Source organism: Leucoraja erinacea, chromosome 19, assembly GCF_028641065.1.
Source record: "Leucoraja erinacea ecotype New England chromosome 19, Leri_hhj_1, whole genome shotgun sequence".
NCBI classification, from domain to species: domain Eukaryota; kingdom Metazoa; phylum Chordata; class Chondrichthyes; order Rajiformes; family Rajidae; genus Leucoraja; species Leucoraja erinaceus.
In genome coordinates this window covers 21,336,873-21,355,475 of record NC_073395.1, presented here as the reverse complement: position 1 = coordinate 21,355,475, position 18,603 = coordinate 21,336,873, and the positions used below count along the sequence as shown (strand labels likewise).

General features: G+C 46.4%; 1 protein-coding gene across 2 annotated transcripts in view; it reads left to right on the top strand.

The window, feature by feature from the left end:
- Positions 1–18,603, top strand: part of kitlga (kit ligand a) — a 58,561-nt gene that overhangs the window by 38,130 nt on the left and 1,828 nt on the right. Inside the window, exons 6-9 of one of the 2 annotated variants that reach the window (XM_055650604.1) lie at positions 7,235–7,360; positions 16,491–16,639; positions 16,732–16,793; positions 18,250–18,327. In XM_055650604.1, the coding sequence (XP_055506579.1) occupies positions 7,235–7,360; positions 16,491–16,639; positions 16,732–16,793; positions 18,250–18,307 (395 nt within the window). In that variant the 3' untranslated portion in view covers positions 18,308–18,327. The remainder of the gene's footprint in view (positions 1–7,234; positions 7,361–16,490; positions 16,640–16,731; positions 16,794–18,249; positions 18,328–18,603) is intronic. The other variant, XM_055650605.1, reaches the window with a different exon arrangement.

Sequence of the window (18,603 nt, the reverse complement as noted above, 5' to 3'; positions counted from 1 at the left end):
AACACTACCGTGGGAGTTCACCACCAGTTTACTGTTCTTTATTGTCACCCGTTCAACTAATTAAAACAGGCTTCGAAAAGGTGCAATGGGGCGTTCCAAGCACAAAACCACTGCCCCCCCCCCCCCCCCCCCCCAATGAGATACCTCATCACCCATCTTCTGTGATGCTTGTCTTCCAACCTGAGATCATATGTTCTAGGAGCAGAAACAGTTCACTCGGCCCAGCGAATCTACTCTGCCAGTCAATGGTGGCTGATCTATCTCTCCCTCTCAACCCCATTCTGCTGCCTTCTCCCCATGACCCCTGGCACCCTTAATATACAAGAGTGGGAGAACAGAAGGAATTATTTGATAAATAGTCTATTTTGTTCCCAGAAGAGTTTCTTTTAATATTGCCAGCAAATTGCTTACTCCAGAGTGAAGTGTTTAATGCCAAACTAAATATAGAATGATTCAGATAAACAATTAAAAAGGCTACAAGAAGTCAACATTCCCAGTGCACTGCTAAAGGAGTGCTGGACTGTGGGTGATACAGTATTCTCTTGGCTGAGATGCCAAGCTGGGAGCTGCCTCTTGGATTGATGGTAAAGATGGGGCGGCACAGTGGCACAGCGGTAGAGTTGCTGCCTGATAGCGTCAGAGACCTGAGTTCGATCCCTGTCTGTGTGCGAGTGTGTGTGGAATTTGCCCATTCTCCCTGTGACTGCGTAATTTTTCCCCGAGTGCTCCGGTTTCCTCTTACACTCCAAAGACGTGCAGGTTTGTAGGTTAATAGGCTTTGGTAACATTTTAACATTGTTACTAGTGTGTAGGATAGTGTTAGAGCACGGCATGGTCGCTGGTCAGCATGGACTCAGTGGGCTGAAGGGCCCGTTTCTGCTCTGTATCTCTAAAGTTTAAAGTCTAAAACCCATGAGAAAATGCCTAATCTGTAGCAGATTCCAAATGCAATGGGCATCTTTAAGAGAGTCATAAAATCCAGTTAAAAAAGGCCTTGCAAGGGTCAAAGTCCAGATGATTAATGGTGAACGTCAGGTACTAAACAAAGTTCAAATTCTTTCATTCCTGACCTCCCACAGTTTACTTGATCAGTTGACTCATCCCTCGGGGAAAGGAGAAAGGGACAGATGATTAAAGGGGGTAGACCTTTCATTCACTGATCATATCTGATTCCGAATCGGATTTGATTATTAGTTTGTACACACCAAGGTATGATAAAATTCCCAGTTTGCATGAAGCTCACGGACGAAACAATAAATTCAACAAAGTTCAATGATGCAAGAACATCAGAATGGTGCAAACTGAGGTAGTGCAAAAAATAATAATAAAGCACATTGAAAAAGTAATCAAATGAGGTAGAGTATATGGCAGGACCTCTGGGAAGGGGTGCGAAAGAGGTCTTTGGCTCAGGAGCCTGATAGCAGTAAGGTAGAAACAGTCAATGAGTCACGCAACGTAGAAACAGGCCCTTCGGCCCAACTCATCCATGCTGACCAAGAGAAAGAGTTGTATGCCTGGAATATGGACTGTTCGACGCAACCAGCAAAATGGCAGGCACAGCTGGGGCCCAGTCTGAAGAAGGGTCCTGACCTGAAACATCACCTATCCTTATTCTCCAGAGATGCTGCCTGACCTGCTGAGTTAGTCTTGTACTGAGTTACTACCATGTTCCAGACACCCACTGAAAAAGTTTCCCCTCAGGTTCCTATTAAATCTTTCCCCTTATGCCCCCCTCCCACTTAGGAAACCTGAACGGAAACCTCTGGAGACTTTGCGCCCCACCCAAGGTTTCCATGCGGTTCCCGGAGGTTTTTGTCAGTCTCCCTACCTGCTTCCACTACCTGCAACCTCCGGCAACCACCTGCAACCTCCGGGAACCGCACGAAAACCTTGGATGGGGCGCAAAGTCTCCAGAGGTTTCCGTTCAGGTTTCCTAAGTGGGACAGGGGCATAACACCTTAAACCTATGTCCTCTGGTTCTTGATTTGCCTGCTCTGGGTGAAAGACCGTTCATAACTCTGAATGTCTAGGCTTTCAACCTCCTGCATCTTCTCCTGGAACGTAGACGAGAGTGCAAGGAATGGGCAGAGTAGCAGTGATCTTTGATAATACTTCCAGCCTTCCTGGTGCAACTTGACGCAACGTGAAAATGGAAGGACGTGTCAAGCCTGTGACAGACTGGGCTGTGATCACCACTCTCTGCAGGTTCAGGTGGTCAAGGTAGAACTGTTGCTATTTTCTATAACACATCACTCGAACTTCAAGAGATTCCTCATGGACATGCCAAATCTTCCAGCCACCTGTCTCTCAAACATCCTCGATAGACACAAAAAGCTGGAGCAACTCAGCGGGTCAGACAGCGTCTCTGGAGAAAAGGAATAGGTCGCGACCCTTCTTCAGACTGAAACGCCCTCATCGCCTGTGCCCCCTATTGCCTGACACAGGTTGTGCTGCCCCTCCTCTCTCACACCTTCCTTCCTCCCCCACCCCACCACAATCAGTCTGAAGAGGTGTCCGGACCCAAAAACTCACCGACCAATGTTCTCCAAAGATGCTGCCTGACCCTCTGAGTTACTCCAGCACTTTGTGTCCTCTGGTTTATTTGTATTTAGTCATTCTTGGTACAAATAGTTGCTTTCAGTTGCCACATATTAGTTTGTATGTGCCGATATCTTTGCCAATCTTAGGTTGGGTCTCCATTGAGATATTGTGTTTGCTTCCTCACACCTCATGTTGGGAAAGTGGTTGTCGTGGATGGAGAACAGAGGGGCATCATGTAGACAACGTCAGAGGCAGAGGTTCTTTGTAGAGATCAAAGAAACAAGTTGTGGCGCAGCAGACTAGGGGCAGGAGTTTACAGTTAAGAAAGGGAGAAACTGTTTCATCTGGCCAGTGAATCAGTGGCCAGAAGCCTGAGGGTCTGAACCTGAAATGTCACTTAACCATGTTCTCCAGAGATGCTGTCAGTGTATAGAATTGTTCCTACACACTACGGACAATTTACAATTTACAGAAGCCAATTAACCTACAAACCTATACGTCTTTGATGTGTGGGAGGAAACCGGAATACCTGGAGTAAACCAAAGCAGGTCACAGGGAGAACGGAATAACTCTGTACAGACAGCACCCGTAGTCAGGATTGAACCCGGGTCTCTGGAGCAACTGTGATGGCCTAAACTGCAGTCGTATTTTGTATGTGATTCGATCAGTTGTAATCTCTCCTGTCATATGAACAGGTGACTCTTCCTTTGTTGATATCAGAGCTGACCTTCCTTCCATTTAATATATGTTTAGCTAATGTTTTTATTACTTATGAAAAGGTGCAGGTGTACCTGATTTATAGACATATGCGTCATATGATCGGAAAACAAAATGACTTTTTAAGAGGACTTTATTGTGTCAGTTTGATATAAAGTATTTTAGTAACTGATTGGCTTATTTCAATGCTTGTTATATTTCATTATTAAACTGAAGGTTACCAGGGCAAAATGTATAAACAAGGAACTGCAGATGCTGGTTTACAAAAGAAAAGAGACAAAGTGCTGGAGTAATTCAGTCAGGTCAGGCAGCATCTTGGGAGAGCATGGATTGGTGACATTTCGGGTTGGGACCCTTCTTCTGACTGATAGTAGGGGGGAGAAAGCTAGAAGAGAGGTGGGTGGCAGGACAAAGATTGACAAGTGACAGGTGGATACAGGTGAGGGGGGGGGGGGGGGGGGGGGGGGGGGGTGGATCAACAGGTGACTGGACAAAGACCAGAGATGAAAAGATAAAAATCGTAAGATAAGGATAGAAGAGACGTGGAATGTGAAGCCAGAGGAAGGAATATAAATGGAAAGGGGAAAGTGGGGAATGGTTGCAAATACAGGTGGGGCAAATGTCATCTGCCCATTCCTTCCACAGACTTTGTGTCTTTTGTTTGTAAACCAGCATCTGCAGTTCCTTCTTTCCACATTTTTTGCACAGTGGGCTTTAGTTCAAAAGTGAGGAACATCAAGTTTTGAAATAAGCCATTCAATTACTAAAATACTTTGCATCCAACTGACTCAATTAAGCTCAGTAAAATAAAAGCAAACATGAAAAATAAACATCAAATCATACTTGGCAAATGCTTTTGCGTTGGAAATCCCTCTCTTTTAAGCCGCTTTTGGAAATTCCCATGGGGTGGTCTTTTAAAGCAGTTCTTACCATCTTGCTCAAAGATTGGAAGGGATATTAGGAGATTTTTTTGTTTCCCACACAAGATTGTTCAGAGTTTTTGGAATATACAGCGCCGAAACCGGGCCTTCAGCCCACCGAGCCCGCGCCGACCAGCGATCACCCTGTGCATTAGCACTATTGCGCACACACTAGGAACAATTTACAATTTTACAGAAGCCAATTAACCTACAGACCTGTACGTCTTTGGATGTGGGACGAAACCGGAGCACCCGGAGAAAACCCACAGGGTCACAGGGAGAATGTACAAACTCTGCACAGGCAACACCCGTAGTCAGGATCGAAACTGGGTCTTCCGGCTCTGTAAGGCAGCAACTCCACCACTGCGCCACTGTGGAGTGGGAGGAAGTTGCAAGACCTTAACATTCCACTCAACTGGGGTAATTGAACCGCCCAATCTCAAACCTCCCCTTTCTTTCAAAAACCCTGGAGCGTATCGTTGCGTCGCAACTTCATTCCCACCTCCTTGCGTATAACTTATTTGAACCCCTCTAATCTGGCTTTCGCCCCTCCATAGCACAGAAACTGCTCTCCTCAAGGTCCTCAACGACCTCCTCACCTCTGCTGACACTGGTTCCCTCAACATCCTCATCCTCCTCGACCTGAACGCAGCCTTCGATACAGTGAACCATAACATCCTGCTCACCAGACTCAAAGACCTCGGCATTGAAGGTTCTGCACTCAGCTGGCTATGTTCCTACCTTTCCAACAGATCCCACTTCATCTCTCTCCACAATCACACCTCTGCTACAGCCACAGTCACTCGAGGCGTTCCCCAAGCCTCCGTACTTCGCCCCCTCCTCTTCATCATCTACATCCTCCCCCTTGGTCAGATACTCCGCCACTTCAACCTGGACTTCCACTGTTACGCTGATGACACCCAGATCTACCTCAGCACCAAATCCCCTCCCCACCCCCCCCCCCCCCTTCTCGCATATCAACTCCTGTTTGTCAGCTATAAAAACCTGGATGCAACATAACTTCCTCAAACTCAACGGCGATAAAACAGAATTCCTCCTCATAGGCTCCAAATCCACACTCAGCAAAATCAATAACCCCACTCTCACCATCGACGGCACCACTGTCTCCCCATCTCCCCAGGCCCGCAACCTTGGCGTGATCTTTGATTCCACCCTCTCCCTTGAGCCTCACATCCGCCATGTCATTAAAACCTCCTTCTTTCATCTCCGCAACATCGCCAAAATCAGACCCTCTCTCACACCTCCCGCTGCTGAAAGACTCATCCATGCCTTCATCTCCTCCCAACTGGACTATTGTAACTCACTTCTCCTTGGCATCAGCTCCACCTACATCAACCGACTCCAACTGGTCCAGAACGCAGCCGCCCGACTCATCACCCACACCAAATCCTGGCATCACATCACTCCAGTCCTCAAACAACTTCACTGGCTTCCCATCTCCCACCGGATCACCTACAAAATCCTGGTCCTCACCTACAAAGCCCTCCACCATCTGGCCCTCCCATATCTCACTGACCTCCTCTCCCCCTACCAACCCTCATGGTCCCTCAGATCCACATCAGCCGGTCTCCTCTCCATCCACAAGTCCAACCTCCACAGTTTTGGGGACAGAGCCTTCCCCAGGGCAGCTCCCAGGCTCTGGAACTCCCTCCCCCAACTGATCCGCAATTCCGTGTACCTCACCATCTTCCAGTCCTGCCTCAAGACCCATCTCTTCACCTCTGCCTATCCTTAGCCCCACGTCCCCCTCCCTTTCCATCTGCTTGAATTGCCTCATACTGTGTTTTGAACTGAATTTCTGTCTTTAATTTGTGTACTAGTCATGTCTCTACTATTTACTTCATTCCGCTTACATGTTTTGCTACTTGCTAAATTTTTGTACGGTGTCCTTGAGACTCTTGAAAGGCGCCCATAAATAACATTTATTATTATTATTATTAAGGCTTATCGTGCTGTTTATAACATTAATATCTTACTGTTATAAACATAGCAATAACAATTGCTAAATCTGCGCTTAACATAGCAAATCAAGAATATGAATGAATATCAAAGATGAATGTCAAAAATTAATGTGTAACCTCACCATCTCTGAAATGTGATAATGATTGAGTTGATGCCATCTCAATGATTGGACTCCAATGCGTTGTTGTTGGGAAGTATTTAGCAAGAAAGCTGGCCTTTCCCTGCATTGAAAACGGCTTCCAGTGTTAAGCAAAGAACTGATCTGTCCCATCCTTTCAAAGGTCTTTTGGCTTAATGTGCTATTTGGATACAAGCTCACAAGTTATAGGAGTAGAATTGGGCCATTCGGCCCATTGAGTCTACTGCGCCATTCAATCCTTGCTGATATCTGCCTCCTATCCCAGTCTCCTGCCTTCTCCCCATAACCCTTGACACTCATTCTTCCCAAGACACCCGATACACTGGTGTGTGTGTGTGATCTAATCAGTGGACTTTTGGACCAACGTTTAAATGCTTCTTGCAATCAAGTATAAATCAAACAATATGCTGAAACAGCGTAGAGTATGTGTTTCAATATTTAGTCACGAGATCATGGAGATCTTGGGGCGTCACAACGACGCAGCGGTAGAGTTGCTGCCTTACAGCGCCAGAGACCCGAGTTTGATGTTGCGTGCTATCCAGTCAGCGGAAAGACTGTACATGATTACAATCAAGTCGTCCACAGTGTACAGATACAGGATAAAGGGAATGTTTAGTGTAAGATAAAGTCTGGTTAAAGATAGTCCGAGGGTCGCCAATGAGGTAGATGGTAGGTCAGGACCGCTCTCTAGTTGGTGATAGGATGGTTCAGTTGACTGATAACAGCTGGGAAGAAACTGTCCCTGAATCTGTGCTGTACGGTTCTATGTTCTAAGAATTGGATGAAGGAGCCTAAATGAAAGCATTAGCCATGTGGGCCGATTGCCTCTTTCTATGGACACCATGTAAGTTGCAGGGCATGAAGAGTCACATAGTTTGCTAGGCGTCTTTCTTTCATGTAACACACTGACAGCACCCCAACCTTTTCTACCCAGGGCGTGGCTCCAACTCTACCTCACATACTCTGGAGCAGACAAATAAAACCTGTGTGCCTAGATGTGAACGCACACTACCGGAGCTTGGTAGACTGGTCCGTGCTAAAAGACACTCTCTCAGAGCCAGTAAGTATTTACTAAAGCACTGCACAAGGCAACATGTAGTTTAGTTCAGATCAGGCCAGATCAGATTAGTTCAATTTAATTTAGTTTAGCTCAGTTAAGTTGAGTTCAGTTCACTTCAGTTTAGTTTAGTGTAGTTAAGTTTATTCTATTTTAGTTCAGTTTGGTTTAGTTTAATTTAGTCCAGTTTAGTTCAGGGATACAGCACAGTAACAAGCCCTTTGGCTCATCAGGTCTGCGCCGACCAGCTATCCCCCATACACTAGATTTATCCTATACAGTAGGGACAATTTACAATTTTTTTTTTAACCAAAGCCAATTACCCTACAATCCTGTATGTCTTTGGAGTGTGAAAGGAAACTAGAGCACCCGGGGAAAATTTACGCAGTCACGGGGAGAATGTAAAAACTCCGTCAGGATTAAACCCGAGTCTCTGGCAGTGTAAAGTGCCGGTCCCACGAGCATGCAACTCCATGCGGCAAGCGCGACCTAACGTGGTCGCTTGAGCCATACGGCCTCGCGGGGCCAGTCCCACTTCGATTGCTGGAGCCATATGGAGTTGTGCGGGGCTGGTCCTGACATCGCGCGGGCCTCCGAAAAACTGACTGTGTTCAAAAATTCCGCGCGGCAACGGCCTGCCGGCCCGCAGCCGCTTCGACGCCGTACACAGCGTACGTCACGCGCGGACTTCGCTCAAACTTCATGTCACTCACTCGACCTCCGCACGGCCCCCACTTCCGGTTTGGTCGCGCTCGCCGCATGCTGGCGCATGCTTGTGGGACCGGCCCTGTACGGGGATCACTCGACCTCCGCGTGGTCCCCGCGCGGCCCCCCGCATCCGGTTTGGTCGCGCTTGCCGCATGCAGGTCGCATGCTCGTGGGACAGGCCCTTAAGGCCGCAACTCTACCATCGCTCACTATGCCGTTTAGTTTAATGTTGTCACGTGTAGCAAGGTACCGTGAAAATAATCTATGTTCCATGCTATGTTTCGCGCTATATTTGCTACTGATATAGCAAAAAGACTATACATGATTACAATCACTCCGTCCACAGCGTACAGACACATGAACAGGGTACAACATTTAGTGCAAGATAAATTCCAGTAAAATCCGATTAAAGATAGTTTGAAGGTCAGATGGGAGGTCAGCCGCTCTCTAGTTGGTGATAGGGTGGTTCAGTTGCCTGATAACTAGCTGGGAAGAAACTGTCCCTGCATCTGGAGGTGTGTTTTTTCACACTTCTGTGCCTCTTGCCAGAGGGGAGAAGAGGGAATGACCGGGGTGAGACTGGTCCTTGATTATGCTGGTGGCCTTGCCGAGGCAGCGTGAAGTGTCGTTGGAGACAATGGAAGGGAGGTTGGTTTGTGTGATGGTCTGGGCTATGTCCTCAACTTTCTGCAATTTGTTGCGGTCTTCGATGGAGCTGTTCCCAAACCAGGCTGTGATGGATCCCAATAAAATGGTTTCTACAGCACATCTGTAGAAGTTGGTGAGGGTTGTTGGGGATGTGCAGAACTTCCTGAGCTTTCTAAGGAAGTAGAGGCATTGGTGTGCTTTCTTGACCATTGCTTCGATATGACTGTGACCAGGCAATCGGGCACGTCGACCACTTTCATTATACCTTGTATTTGCTACATTATTCGATACTTTACACCCATGCACAGCATCTTCAACTTTGACTTCTGTAGGCTCTCCATCTCGGTTCCTCTACTTTCATTCTAATTTGAGCCCTGGCTTCCTCTCCGACTTCCTGTAGACACTAAATGTTTCCTATTTCTTCCTTTCAAATCACAAAATAGTCTCCTCTCACTTCCCTTTTCTGGATTGTCTCCAATACTCTACATACCATCTACCTCGCTGGAGTTCCTCGTACTATCTCTCGTCTGACTTTACTGGACTTTATCGTTGCACTAAACGCTATTCCCTTCATCCTGTATCTGTACACTGTGGTCGACTTGATTATAATCATGTATAGCCTTTCCACTGACTGGATAGCACGCTACACAAAGCTTTCCACTGTGGCAATAAACCACACTAACTAAAGAACTACAATAAGTAGAGCAATGGGGAAGATGCAGCGTGCAGAATATAGTTCTCAGCATGGTTCTGCACCAGTTCCATACACAAGGTTCAATGTAGCTTTTCACTGTATCTCGCTACATGTGACAATCAACTAAACTAAACTACTCAAAATTCTGCGGCGGGTGTTTTCAGTCTGACTTGTCGGTCTTTGCTATGACGGTCTGGGTTCCACAGTAATAAGTCGATGCCTTTTTAGCGCTGTTACTCAAGGCACCGCTGGAAACATTTCCTTGTTCTTTTCATCGGGACGCGGTGGGTCGCACTGTATCTCTAAAACTAAAACTACAACCTCAGTGCCACCACACAACCCAACACCTGGTTGATTTGCAGCTGAACAGGCAAGTGGCTGGCTCTCGAGCGTCTGAACGTCTGGCAAACACTTGAACATCCCGAAGACGTGCAGGTTTGGAGGTTGACTGGCTGCTGTAAATTTCCCCTGGTGTGTAGGATGCGAAAGTGCAATAACATAGAACTAGTGTGCGGGTGATCGATGGTCAGCATGAGCTGGGTGGGCTAATGGGCCTGTCTCTATGCTGCGTCTCCAAACTAAACAAAACAGTCGGCACTGCAAACCACCGACGTTCAAAGAGCGTTCTTAATATTCTCGTTATGCTTCAGAAGATGCCTCGTTCGTTGTGATAGACAACTTGCATTAGTAACCTCATCTGGGACATCAGGTTCCCATTTCCTGTCATGTGATTTTTTTTTCCCCACATTCCTGGCACCACGTTGCTCAGTCTGTTTCTGATCTCCTCGGTATGCAAGCTTTGCAAATCTTTGGCTTCTGGCTTATAACCTCTTGGGGAAAGCCGAGCATTTAGCTGCTTGTCTTACCTTATAGCCCAAACCATATTCCTCATATTCCATCTGAATGGTGGTAACGTGTTGCTCCCTCCGCAGATGTACCACACCATTTTTCATTGCATCAATGGAAAGTGGTTCAGGTATTCCCCACACATGCCCTGAAGAAGGGTCCCGATCCAAAACATCACTGTTCATTTCCCCCCACAGATGCTGCCTGACCCATTGACTTACTCCAGCACTTTGTGTTTTACTCAAGATTTCAGCATCTGTAGTTCCGTATTGTTTTTGTTCTCCAATAGATTGTAGGAAGTGTCTACATATCCTTATCCTTGCTAATGAAGAAAGACACAAAGTGCTGGAGTAACTCAACTGGTCATGCAGCACCTCTGGAGGGAAAAGGATGCCTTTATCCTTGCTACCATGCCTCCAAATGCCTTCAGATTCAGGAACAGTTTCTTCCCAGATGTTATCAGGCAACTGAATCACCAACTAGTGCAGTCCTGACCGACCATCTTCACCATTGGAGACCCTCTTTAATCGGACATTGCCGAACTTTATCTTGCACTAAACATTATTCCCTTTATCCTGTATCAGTACACTGTGGACGGCTTGATTGCAATCATATATAGTCTTTCCGCTGACTGGATAGCAGGCAACAAAAAGTTTTCCACTGCACCCGTGACAATTAAAAAAACAAACTGATTTGAAGATAGACACGAAGTGCTGGAGTAACCCAGCGGGTCAGGCAGCATCTCTGGAGAAATCGGATGGGTGACATTTTGGGTCGGGAACCTTCTTCAGACCCAACCCGAAACCTCACCAGTCCTTTTTCTCCAGAGATGCTGTCTGACCCGCTGAGTTACTCCAGCACTTTGTGTCTATCTTTGGTTCAAACCAATATCTGCAATTCTTTGTTGCTAAACTGATATGAAGGCAGTCGACTCTCAACAGTTGGCCGGCACAATAATGTGTTGGAAGTAATATTGTCTGGTACATTCACTGCTTAAAGGTGCATTTATGCACACATATCCACCACACGAATGTGCGAGCTTTTGGCAAGGATCTGACAGGCTGCTTCCACGGGGAGATTTGTCCTTTGGAAACTAACAGTGGAAGTTCCAATATAAGTGGTGCTTTCAAATCCCAATTTTTTTTTAATTCTGATCCTGACCTTTGCATCGATTTTAGTCTTTTCTTGCATCTATAGAAGTCTTTAACGTAACAAAACTCTCCATGCTCCACAGAAGGTTATAAAATCAAATGTCATGTCATGAAACAATTAGGACATATCACATATCAAGACAAAAGAAGGGTCTTGGCCCCTCATCACCTATCCATGTTCTCCAGGGATACTGCCTGACCCGCTGAGGTACTCCAGCACACTCTGTCCGTTTTGCAGATTATAAAAAGCTTGGGCAAGGTTATAAGTAACTTTAGAAAGGAGTAAAGGGAAAGTGAGAGGGGCAGGGATATTCTGGGAAATAATTCAAAAGCTAAGGAGCTGCAAGCTTCTGGGATGGCACGGTGTGTGGCGCAGCGGTAGAGTTGCTGCCTTACAGCGCCGGAGACCCGGGTTCGATCCTGACTATGGCCACTGTCTCTACGGAGTTTGTACGTTCTCCCCGTGGTCATGGGTTTTCCCCAGGCTCCGGTTTCCTCTCTCACTGCAAAGACATGCAGGTTTGTAGGTTAATTGGCTTCAGCAAAAATTGTAAATTGTCCCTAGTGTGTAGGATAGTGCTAGTGTTCGAGGATCACTGGTAACGCAGTCTCGGTGGGCTGACAGGCCTGTATCTCTAGATCCTAGACTCTGAAGGCACAATGCCTGTGATGAAGCAAATAGCTTCATGGACAGAGATCTTGGAAGGTTGCAGAGTAAGACAGTTTTAGAGATAAGGAAAGCCAGGAACTTGACAGGTTTAGATTCATTATTGTCATTTATACTGAGGTACAGTGAAAAGCTATGTTTGGCATGCTATGCAAACAGATCAGATAATACAAATACATTAATACAATCAAGTCAAACATAAGCACAATTGATAGAGTAAAGGGGAAGATGCAGAGTGCAGAATATAGTTCTCAGCATTGTAGTGCAACAGTTCCATGAATAAAGTCCAACATCGGCAATAACATAGAGGCAAATTGGATGATACCCTGACTTATGGAAGGACCATACAGAAGCTGAGTAACAGAGGGAAAGAAGCTGTATTCAAATCCGGTAGCGCGCTGTTTCAAGCTCCATCTTCTGCCAGACGGGAGTGGGGAGATGAAGGAATGGCCAGGGTGACATGTTCATTGCTTTTATGATCAGTCTGAAGATATCTGATAAATTATGTTCCATGGTGTGCTATTAATATGACAGATATAGCTGCTGGAGGCTCCAGGAACTGTGCCAGAATTCTTAAATATTGTGGAGCTTTGGCAAGAAGTCATTCAATTTGGTCACATTTTAGAACATACAGCACAGGAGACGGCCCTTCGGCCCACAATGTCCATTCTGATCATGATGCCAAGTGAAATTAGAAGGACATAAGGACGTACCTTTAGTAAGGAGATGAGGAGGAATATAGCCCGAGGAATGGTGAATCTGTGGAATTCATTGCCACTGAGGGCTGTGGAAACCAAGTCAATGGTTACTTTTAAAGTGGATTAACAGATTTTTGATTAGTACGGGCGTCCAAGGTTATGGGGAGAAGGCAGGAGAATGGAGTTGAGAGGGAAAGATAGATCAGCCATGATTGAATGGCGGAGTACACTCGATGGGACGAATGGCCCAATTCTGCTCCTATGACTTATAAACTCATGAACTAATCTCCACAGCCTGCAAGCGATCCATATCCCTCATTTCCCTTCATATCCACATACCGAACTAAAGCCTCTTAATGGCACAATGGAAAGAAACATTGAGACTGTCAGTCATTTTGGTATAAAAGCAACAAGAAAGTTGTGACAATGACTTGCATTTATATAGCACATTTCACATGATACGTTGCAGTGATCTTTGGCTGAATCGTAGTTACTCTAGCAACGCGCGCAGCAAGCTCCAACGCAGCAAACTGGAGACACAAGGAACTGCAGAAGGACACAAAATGCTGGAACAACTCAGTGGGTCAGGCAGTCCTATTATTCCAGCAATTTACTCCAGCTTTTTGTGCCTCCGAGATGCTGCCTGACCCGCTGAGTTTCTTTGGTGTTTCTTGTGCCTTTCTTGGGTATTGTTTGTTGTTCCTTGTAATTGCAAAACAAAATTATAAAAGGACTGGACAAGCTAGATGCAGGAAAAATGTTCCCAATGTTGGGCGAGTCCAGAACTAGGGGGGCCACAGTCTTAGAATAAAGGGGAGGCCATTTAAGACTGAGGTGAGAAAAAAACTTTTTCACCCAGAGAGTTGTGAATTTGTGGAATTCCCTGCCACAGAGGGCAGTGGAGGCCAAATCACTGGATGGGTTTAAGAGAGAATTAGATAGAGCTCTAGGGGCTAGTGGAATCAAGGGATATGGGGAGAAGGCAGGCACGGGTTATTGATTGGGGACGATCAGCCATGATCACAATGAATGGCGGTGCTGACTCGAAGGGCCGAATGGCCTCCACCTGCACCTATTTTCTATGTTTCTATGCTGATGCTGGAATCTTGAGCAAAAAACAAAGTGCTGGATGAACTCAGCTGCTGCCTGGTTCGATCCCGGTCTCGGGCGCTGTCTGCGTGGAGTTTGCACGATCCCCCTGTGACCGTGTGGGTTTCCTCCAGGTGCTCTGATTTCCTTCCACATCCCAAAGATGTGAGGGTTTGTAGATTATTTAGCCTTTGTAAATTGCTCCTAGTCTGTAGGGAATGCATGAGAAAGTGGGATGATAATATAGAACTTGTGTGAAGGGGTGATCGATGGTCTGCGTGGGCCAATGGGACCATTTCCGTGATGTATCTCTAAAACTCTAAACTCAGTGGATCAGGCAGCATCTATGGAGGGACTGCACAGGCAACAATTCAGGTCGGGATCCTTCAATCAGACTGAAAAAAGGTCCAGACTGCCCATTCCCTCCACAGATTACAAAGTAAAGAACTGCAGATGCTGGTGTACAAAAAAAGACACAAACTGCTAACTTGGCTGTCATCGTGTTTTACTGACTTTATCTTGGACTAAACATTACACCATTTATCCTGTATCTGGACAATGGATGGCTTGATTGTAATCTTGTATAGTCTTTCTGCTGACTGGTTAGCACGCAACAAAAAGTTTTTTCACTGTACCTCGGTACACATGACAATAATAAACAAAACATCTCAAGAGAACATGGATCGGTGACGTTTCAGGTCGGGACCCTTCTTCAGACATAGATGCTGCCTGACCCGCTGTGTTCCTCCAACACTTTGTGTTTTTCCTCACAAATTGGTGTTGGTAAAAGTTTATCACTGTCACCTGTGCCAAGATACAGGGGAAACCTTTGCATTGTGTGCTCTCTGAGTAGTTCATGCCACAAATGAGTACAACAGAAGAGGCAGCAGAGTGCAGAATATTGTGTTACATCTACAGCTGACAGCCCTACGATTTTAAAGAGTAGAACGATATTTTTAAGGCAGAGATAGACAAATTCTTGATTGGAACGGGTGTCAAGGGTTATGGGGAGAAGGCAGGAAAATGGGGATTAGGAGGCAGAGATCAGCCATGATTGAATGGCGGAGTAGACTCAATGGGGCCGAATGGCCTAATTCTACTCCTATAACTTGTGAACTTGTGATGATACTTGTAATAGATCCACTTGTGGCCAGCACACAAAGATTCGCCACCTTTCAGCTCCAACATCACCATCCGAGCTTCGTGTGATATGATCAGACGATGTCAAAAGAATGGGTGCAAAAAAACTGTGGATACTGGTTTACAAAAAAATGCACAGAGTACCGGAGTAATTCAGTGGGTCAGGCAGCATCTCTGGAGGATGAGGTTAAGCAGCGTTTCGGGTCGGGCTGTATTTCTGTATTACGGGTGATTGGAGTTGAGGGGGTGGGTGGAGGAGGGTTAGGAAGCTGGAAGAGAGGGGGGGGGGGGGGCAGTACTAAGCGTGGCAGGTATTGGGTTGATGGGGGGTGGGGGGGGGAGGGGTTGCGGTTGATAGGCAGATTTGTAGAAGGAGCGGTTGAGCGGACTAGGACTTTATTCCTTGGAGCGCACGAGACTGAGGGATGATCTTATGTAGGTGCATAAAATCATGAGGGGTATAGATACGGTGAATGCACAGAGATTTATTCCCAGGGTAAGGGAATCAAGAACCAGAGGACGCAGGTTTAAGGTGAGAGGGGCAAGATTTAATAGGGAAGTGAGAGGCAATATTTTCACTGAGAGGGTGGTGGGGGTATGGAACACTGCCAGAGGAGGTAGTTGAGGCAGGTACAATAAAACCATTTAAAAGACACATGGATGGGAAAGGTTTGGAGGGATATTTGCCGAAAGGCAAATCAGACTAGCTTAGATGGGTTAGCATGGACGATTTGGGCCCAAGGGCCTGTTTCCATGCTCCAGGTCTCTCTGACTTGATGATCAGTGTTTATGATGATAATTGAGGGATATATAATGGAGAGGGACAACAAAGAGAACTCCTTTACCTGTCAATTAATGATGCTACAGTGTCTTCAAAAAAGCATTCAATACAAGGCTTTGATTCACCATTTCACCCAACAGTCCAGACATCCGACGGTGTAGCATCACCCAGTCCGGCTCTCAGGAAGTCAGGGTGAAGTTTCTGTTTCTATCTGAGCCTTAGCGTTGGAACCCATGGAGGGTGGTGGGGAGATGGAGAGCAGAGGTGGGATGGAGGGAGAAATCACCGTCGGGAGTTAGCTATCATCAGGCAACTGAACCGTCCTCTCATCAACTAGAGCGAGGTCCTGACCTCCCATCTACCTCATTGGAGACCCTCGGGTTGTCGTTAGTTGGTCTTTACTGAACTTTATCTTGCATGTCTGTAGGTTAATTGGTTTTTGTAAGTTGTCCCTGGTGTGTAGGATAGAACTAGTGCATGGGGTGATCGCTGGTTGGCACGGACTCGGTGGGCTGAAGGGCCTGTCTCCACACTGTATAAGTAAACTAAATCATGGGAGCACTGTTAGGCCATTTGGCCCATCAGGTCTGCTCCACCATTCGATCACAGCTGATCATTTATTCCCTCTCAGCCCTGTCCTCCTGCATTCACAATTTTATTCAGGATTTCTGCAACAGTTCGACAAAGAGATATTTGTTTATTTCTCAACAGATGAGCTACAAACTGATTTAAACCATTTCAAGGAAGGTTGCCCGCACTGTGAAACAGTCATGGATTATTTACCCACGATATTAATCGCTACTGCTTGCACTGTGAGCGCCATCTTGATTCTCGCGTGCCTGATTGTCCAGCTACAGAAGGTAGGTCTGTAATCGAGAGTGATGTGGAATTCTCACTGACAAAACCCACAGTCAGTGCACCCGATTAACCCTTTGTGTCCTTGCTACCACAGCACCAACGAAGAAACGGCACCAGTCAAAGTTATCAGACAGACATCGAGAGTGAACGGCAAAGGTACGGTGTGCTTTGGCATTGAAGGGGCCTCCAGGCTGCCCAGTGTTAGTGACCCAGTGGTCAACATGGCTGTCTGCTGTTTAGCTGATAGAAACAAAGGACTGTAGGTGCTGGTTTATACCAAAGATAGGCACAAAGTGCTGGAGCAATTCAGCAGGTCAGGCAGCATCTCTGGAGGACATGGGCAGGTGACGTTTTGGGACAGGACCCTTCTTCAGGTCCATCTTGTCCCGTCTCAAAATGTCACCCGTCCTTTTTCCCCAGAGATGCTGCCGGACCCATTGAGTTACTCCAGCACATTGTGTCTGTCTTTGCTGTTTAGGTTAGTCCATATTTCGATATACAGCATAGAAACAGGCCCTTCAGCCCACCGAGTCCACACTGACCATCGATCACTCATTCACACTAGTTCCATGGTATCCCATTTTCTCACCCACTCCCTGCACACCAGGGGCAGTTTACAGAGGGCTAATTAACCTACCAACCCGCACCTCTTTGGGATGTGGGAGGAAACCGGAGCACCCTGACGAAACCCACACGGTCACCTGGGAGAAGTCCACAGACCACAGACAGCACCTGAGGTCGGGATTGAGCCCGGGTATCTGGTGCTGTGTCACGGTGCCATCCTATTTACCACAGACTTCAGCAGCTAAATGTGTCGAATCAAAATCGGATCAACAATAGGAATAGAATGATGTCATTCGGCCATCAAGTCTACTCCGCCATTCAATCATGGCTGATCTATGTCTCTCTCCTAACCCCATTCCCGTACCTTCCCCCCATAACCACTGACACCCGTACTAATGAAGAATCTATCTATCTATCTCTGCCTTTAATATATCCACTGGCTTGGCTTCCACAGCAGTCTGTGGCAAAGAATTCCAAAGATTCACCAGAATTCCAGAAATTCCTCCTCATCCTCCTAAAAGAACGTCCTTTAATTCTGAGGCTATGACCTCTAGTCCTAGACTCTCCCACTAGGGGAATCATCCTCTCCACATTCTATCCAGGCCTTTCACTATTATATGGAAGGTTTAGATGTTTGAAGATTATTGACCCAAAACATTAACACTTCCCCTCCCCATCCCCCTCTACCCCCTCCCCTCTCTCCTTCTTTCTCTCTCCTTCCCTCGTCTCTCCCCTCTCTCTCCCCCTCCCTCCCTCTCCCCCCTCTCTCTTTATCTCTCTCTCTATCTCTCTCAATCTCTCTATCTCTATATATATATATATATCTCTATCTCTCCCCCCCCCCCCCCCCCCCCTCCTTCTCTTCCTCAACAACCCCCCCCCCCCCCCCCCCCCCATATCCCTACTCCAAATGTGAGCTACCAATAACACAATAAGATGTTACTGATGTTGCTTAAACCAATGGTGGTGTCAGTGTTTGCTGTTTACAGTAATGGTCAGAAACGGCTGGATTATTGCAGTAATTATTGCCTCATTTACTGGCTTGCAGGAAGGAGAATGAACAAGCAGTCCAATTCATCGCTGGAAATGAAGATTCTTGTACATAAAGTTATCGGTCAATGTTGTGGTATGTCATTATGTGTTTGTTTTCATTGTATCACGTGCAATGTCTAGCACAGAAATATGCTACTTGGCACAACTTGTCAATGCAGTTATTTTATATTCTTCAAATCAAATGCACGGAAACAAGCCCTTCAGAACATGAGTTCAGGCCAACTATCTATCACCCATTCACGCTAGTTCTATGTTTTCTTTCTCATACACTCCTTTAGCCCCTGTCCCACTTACGTGTCCTTGGCATGCTAGTTACGCGACCTCGTGGTCGTGTTGAGGCTCGACGACG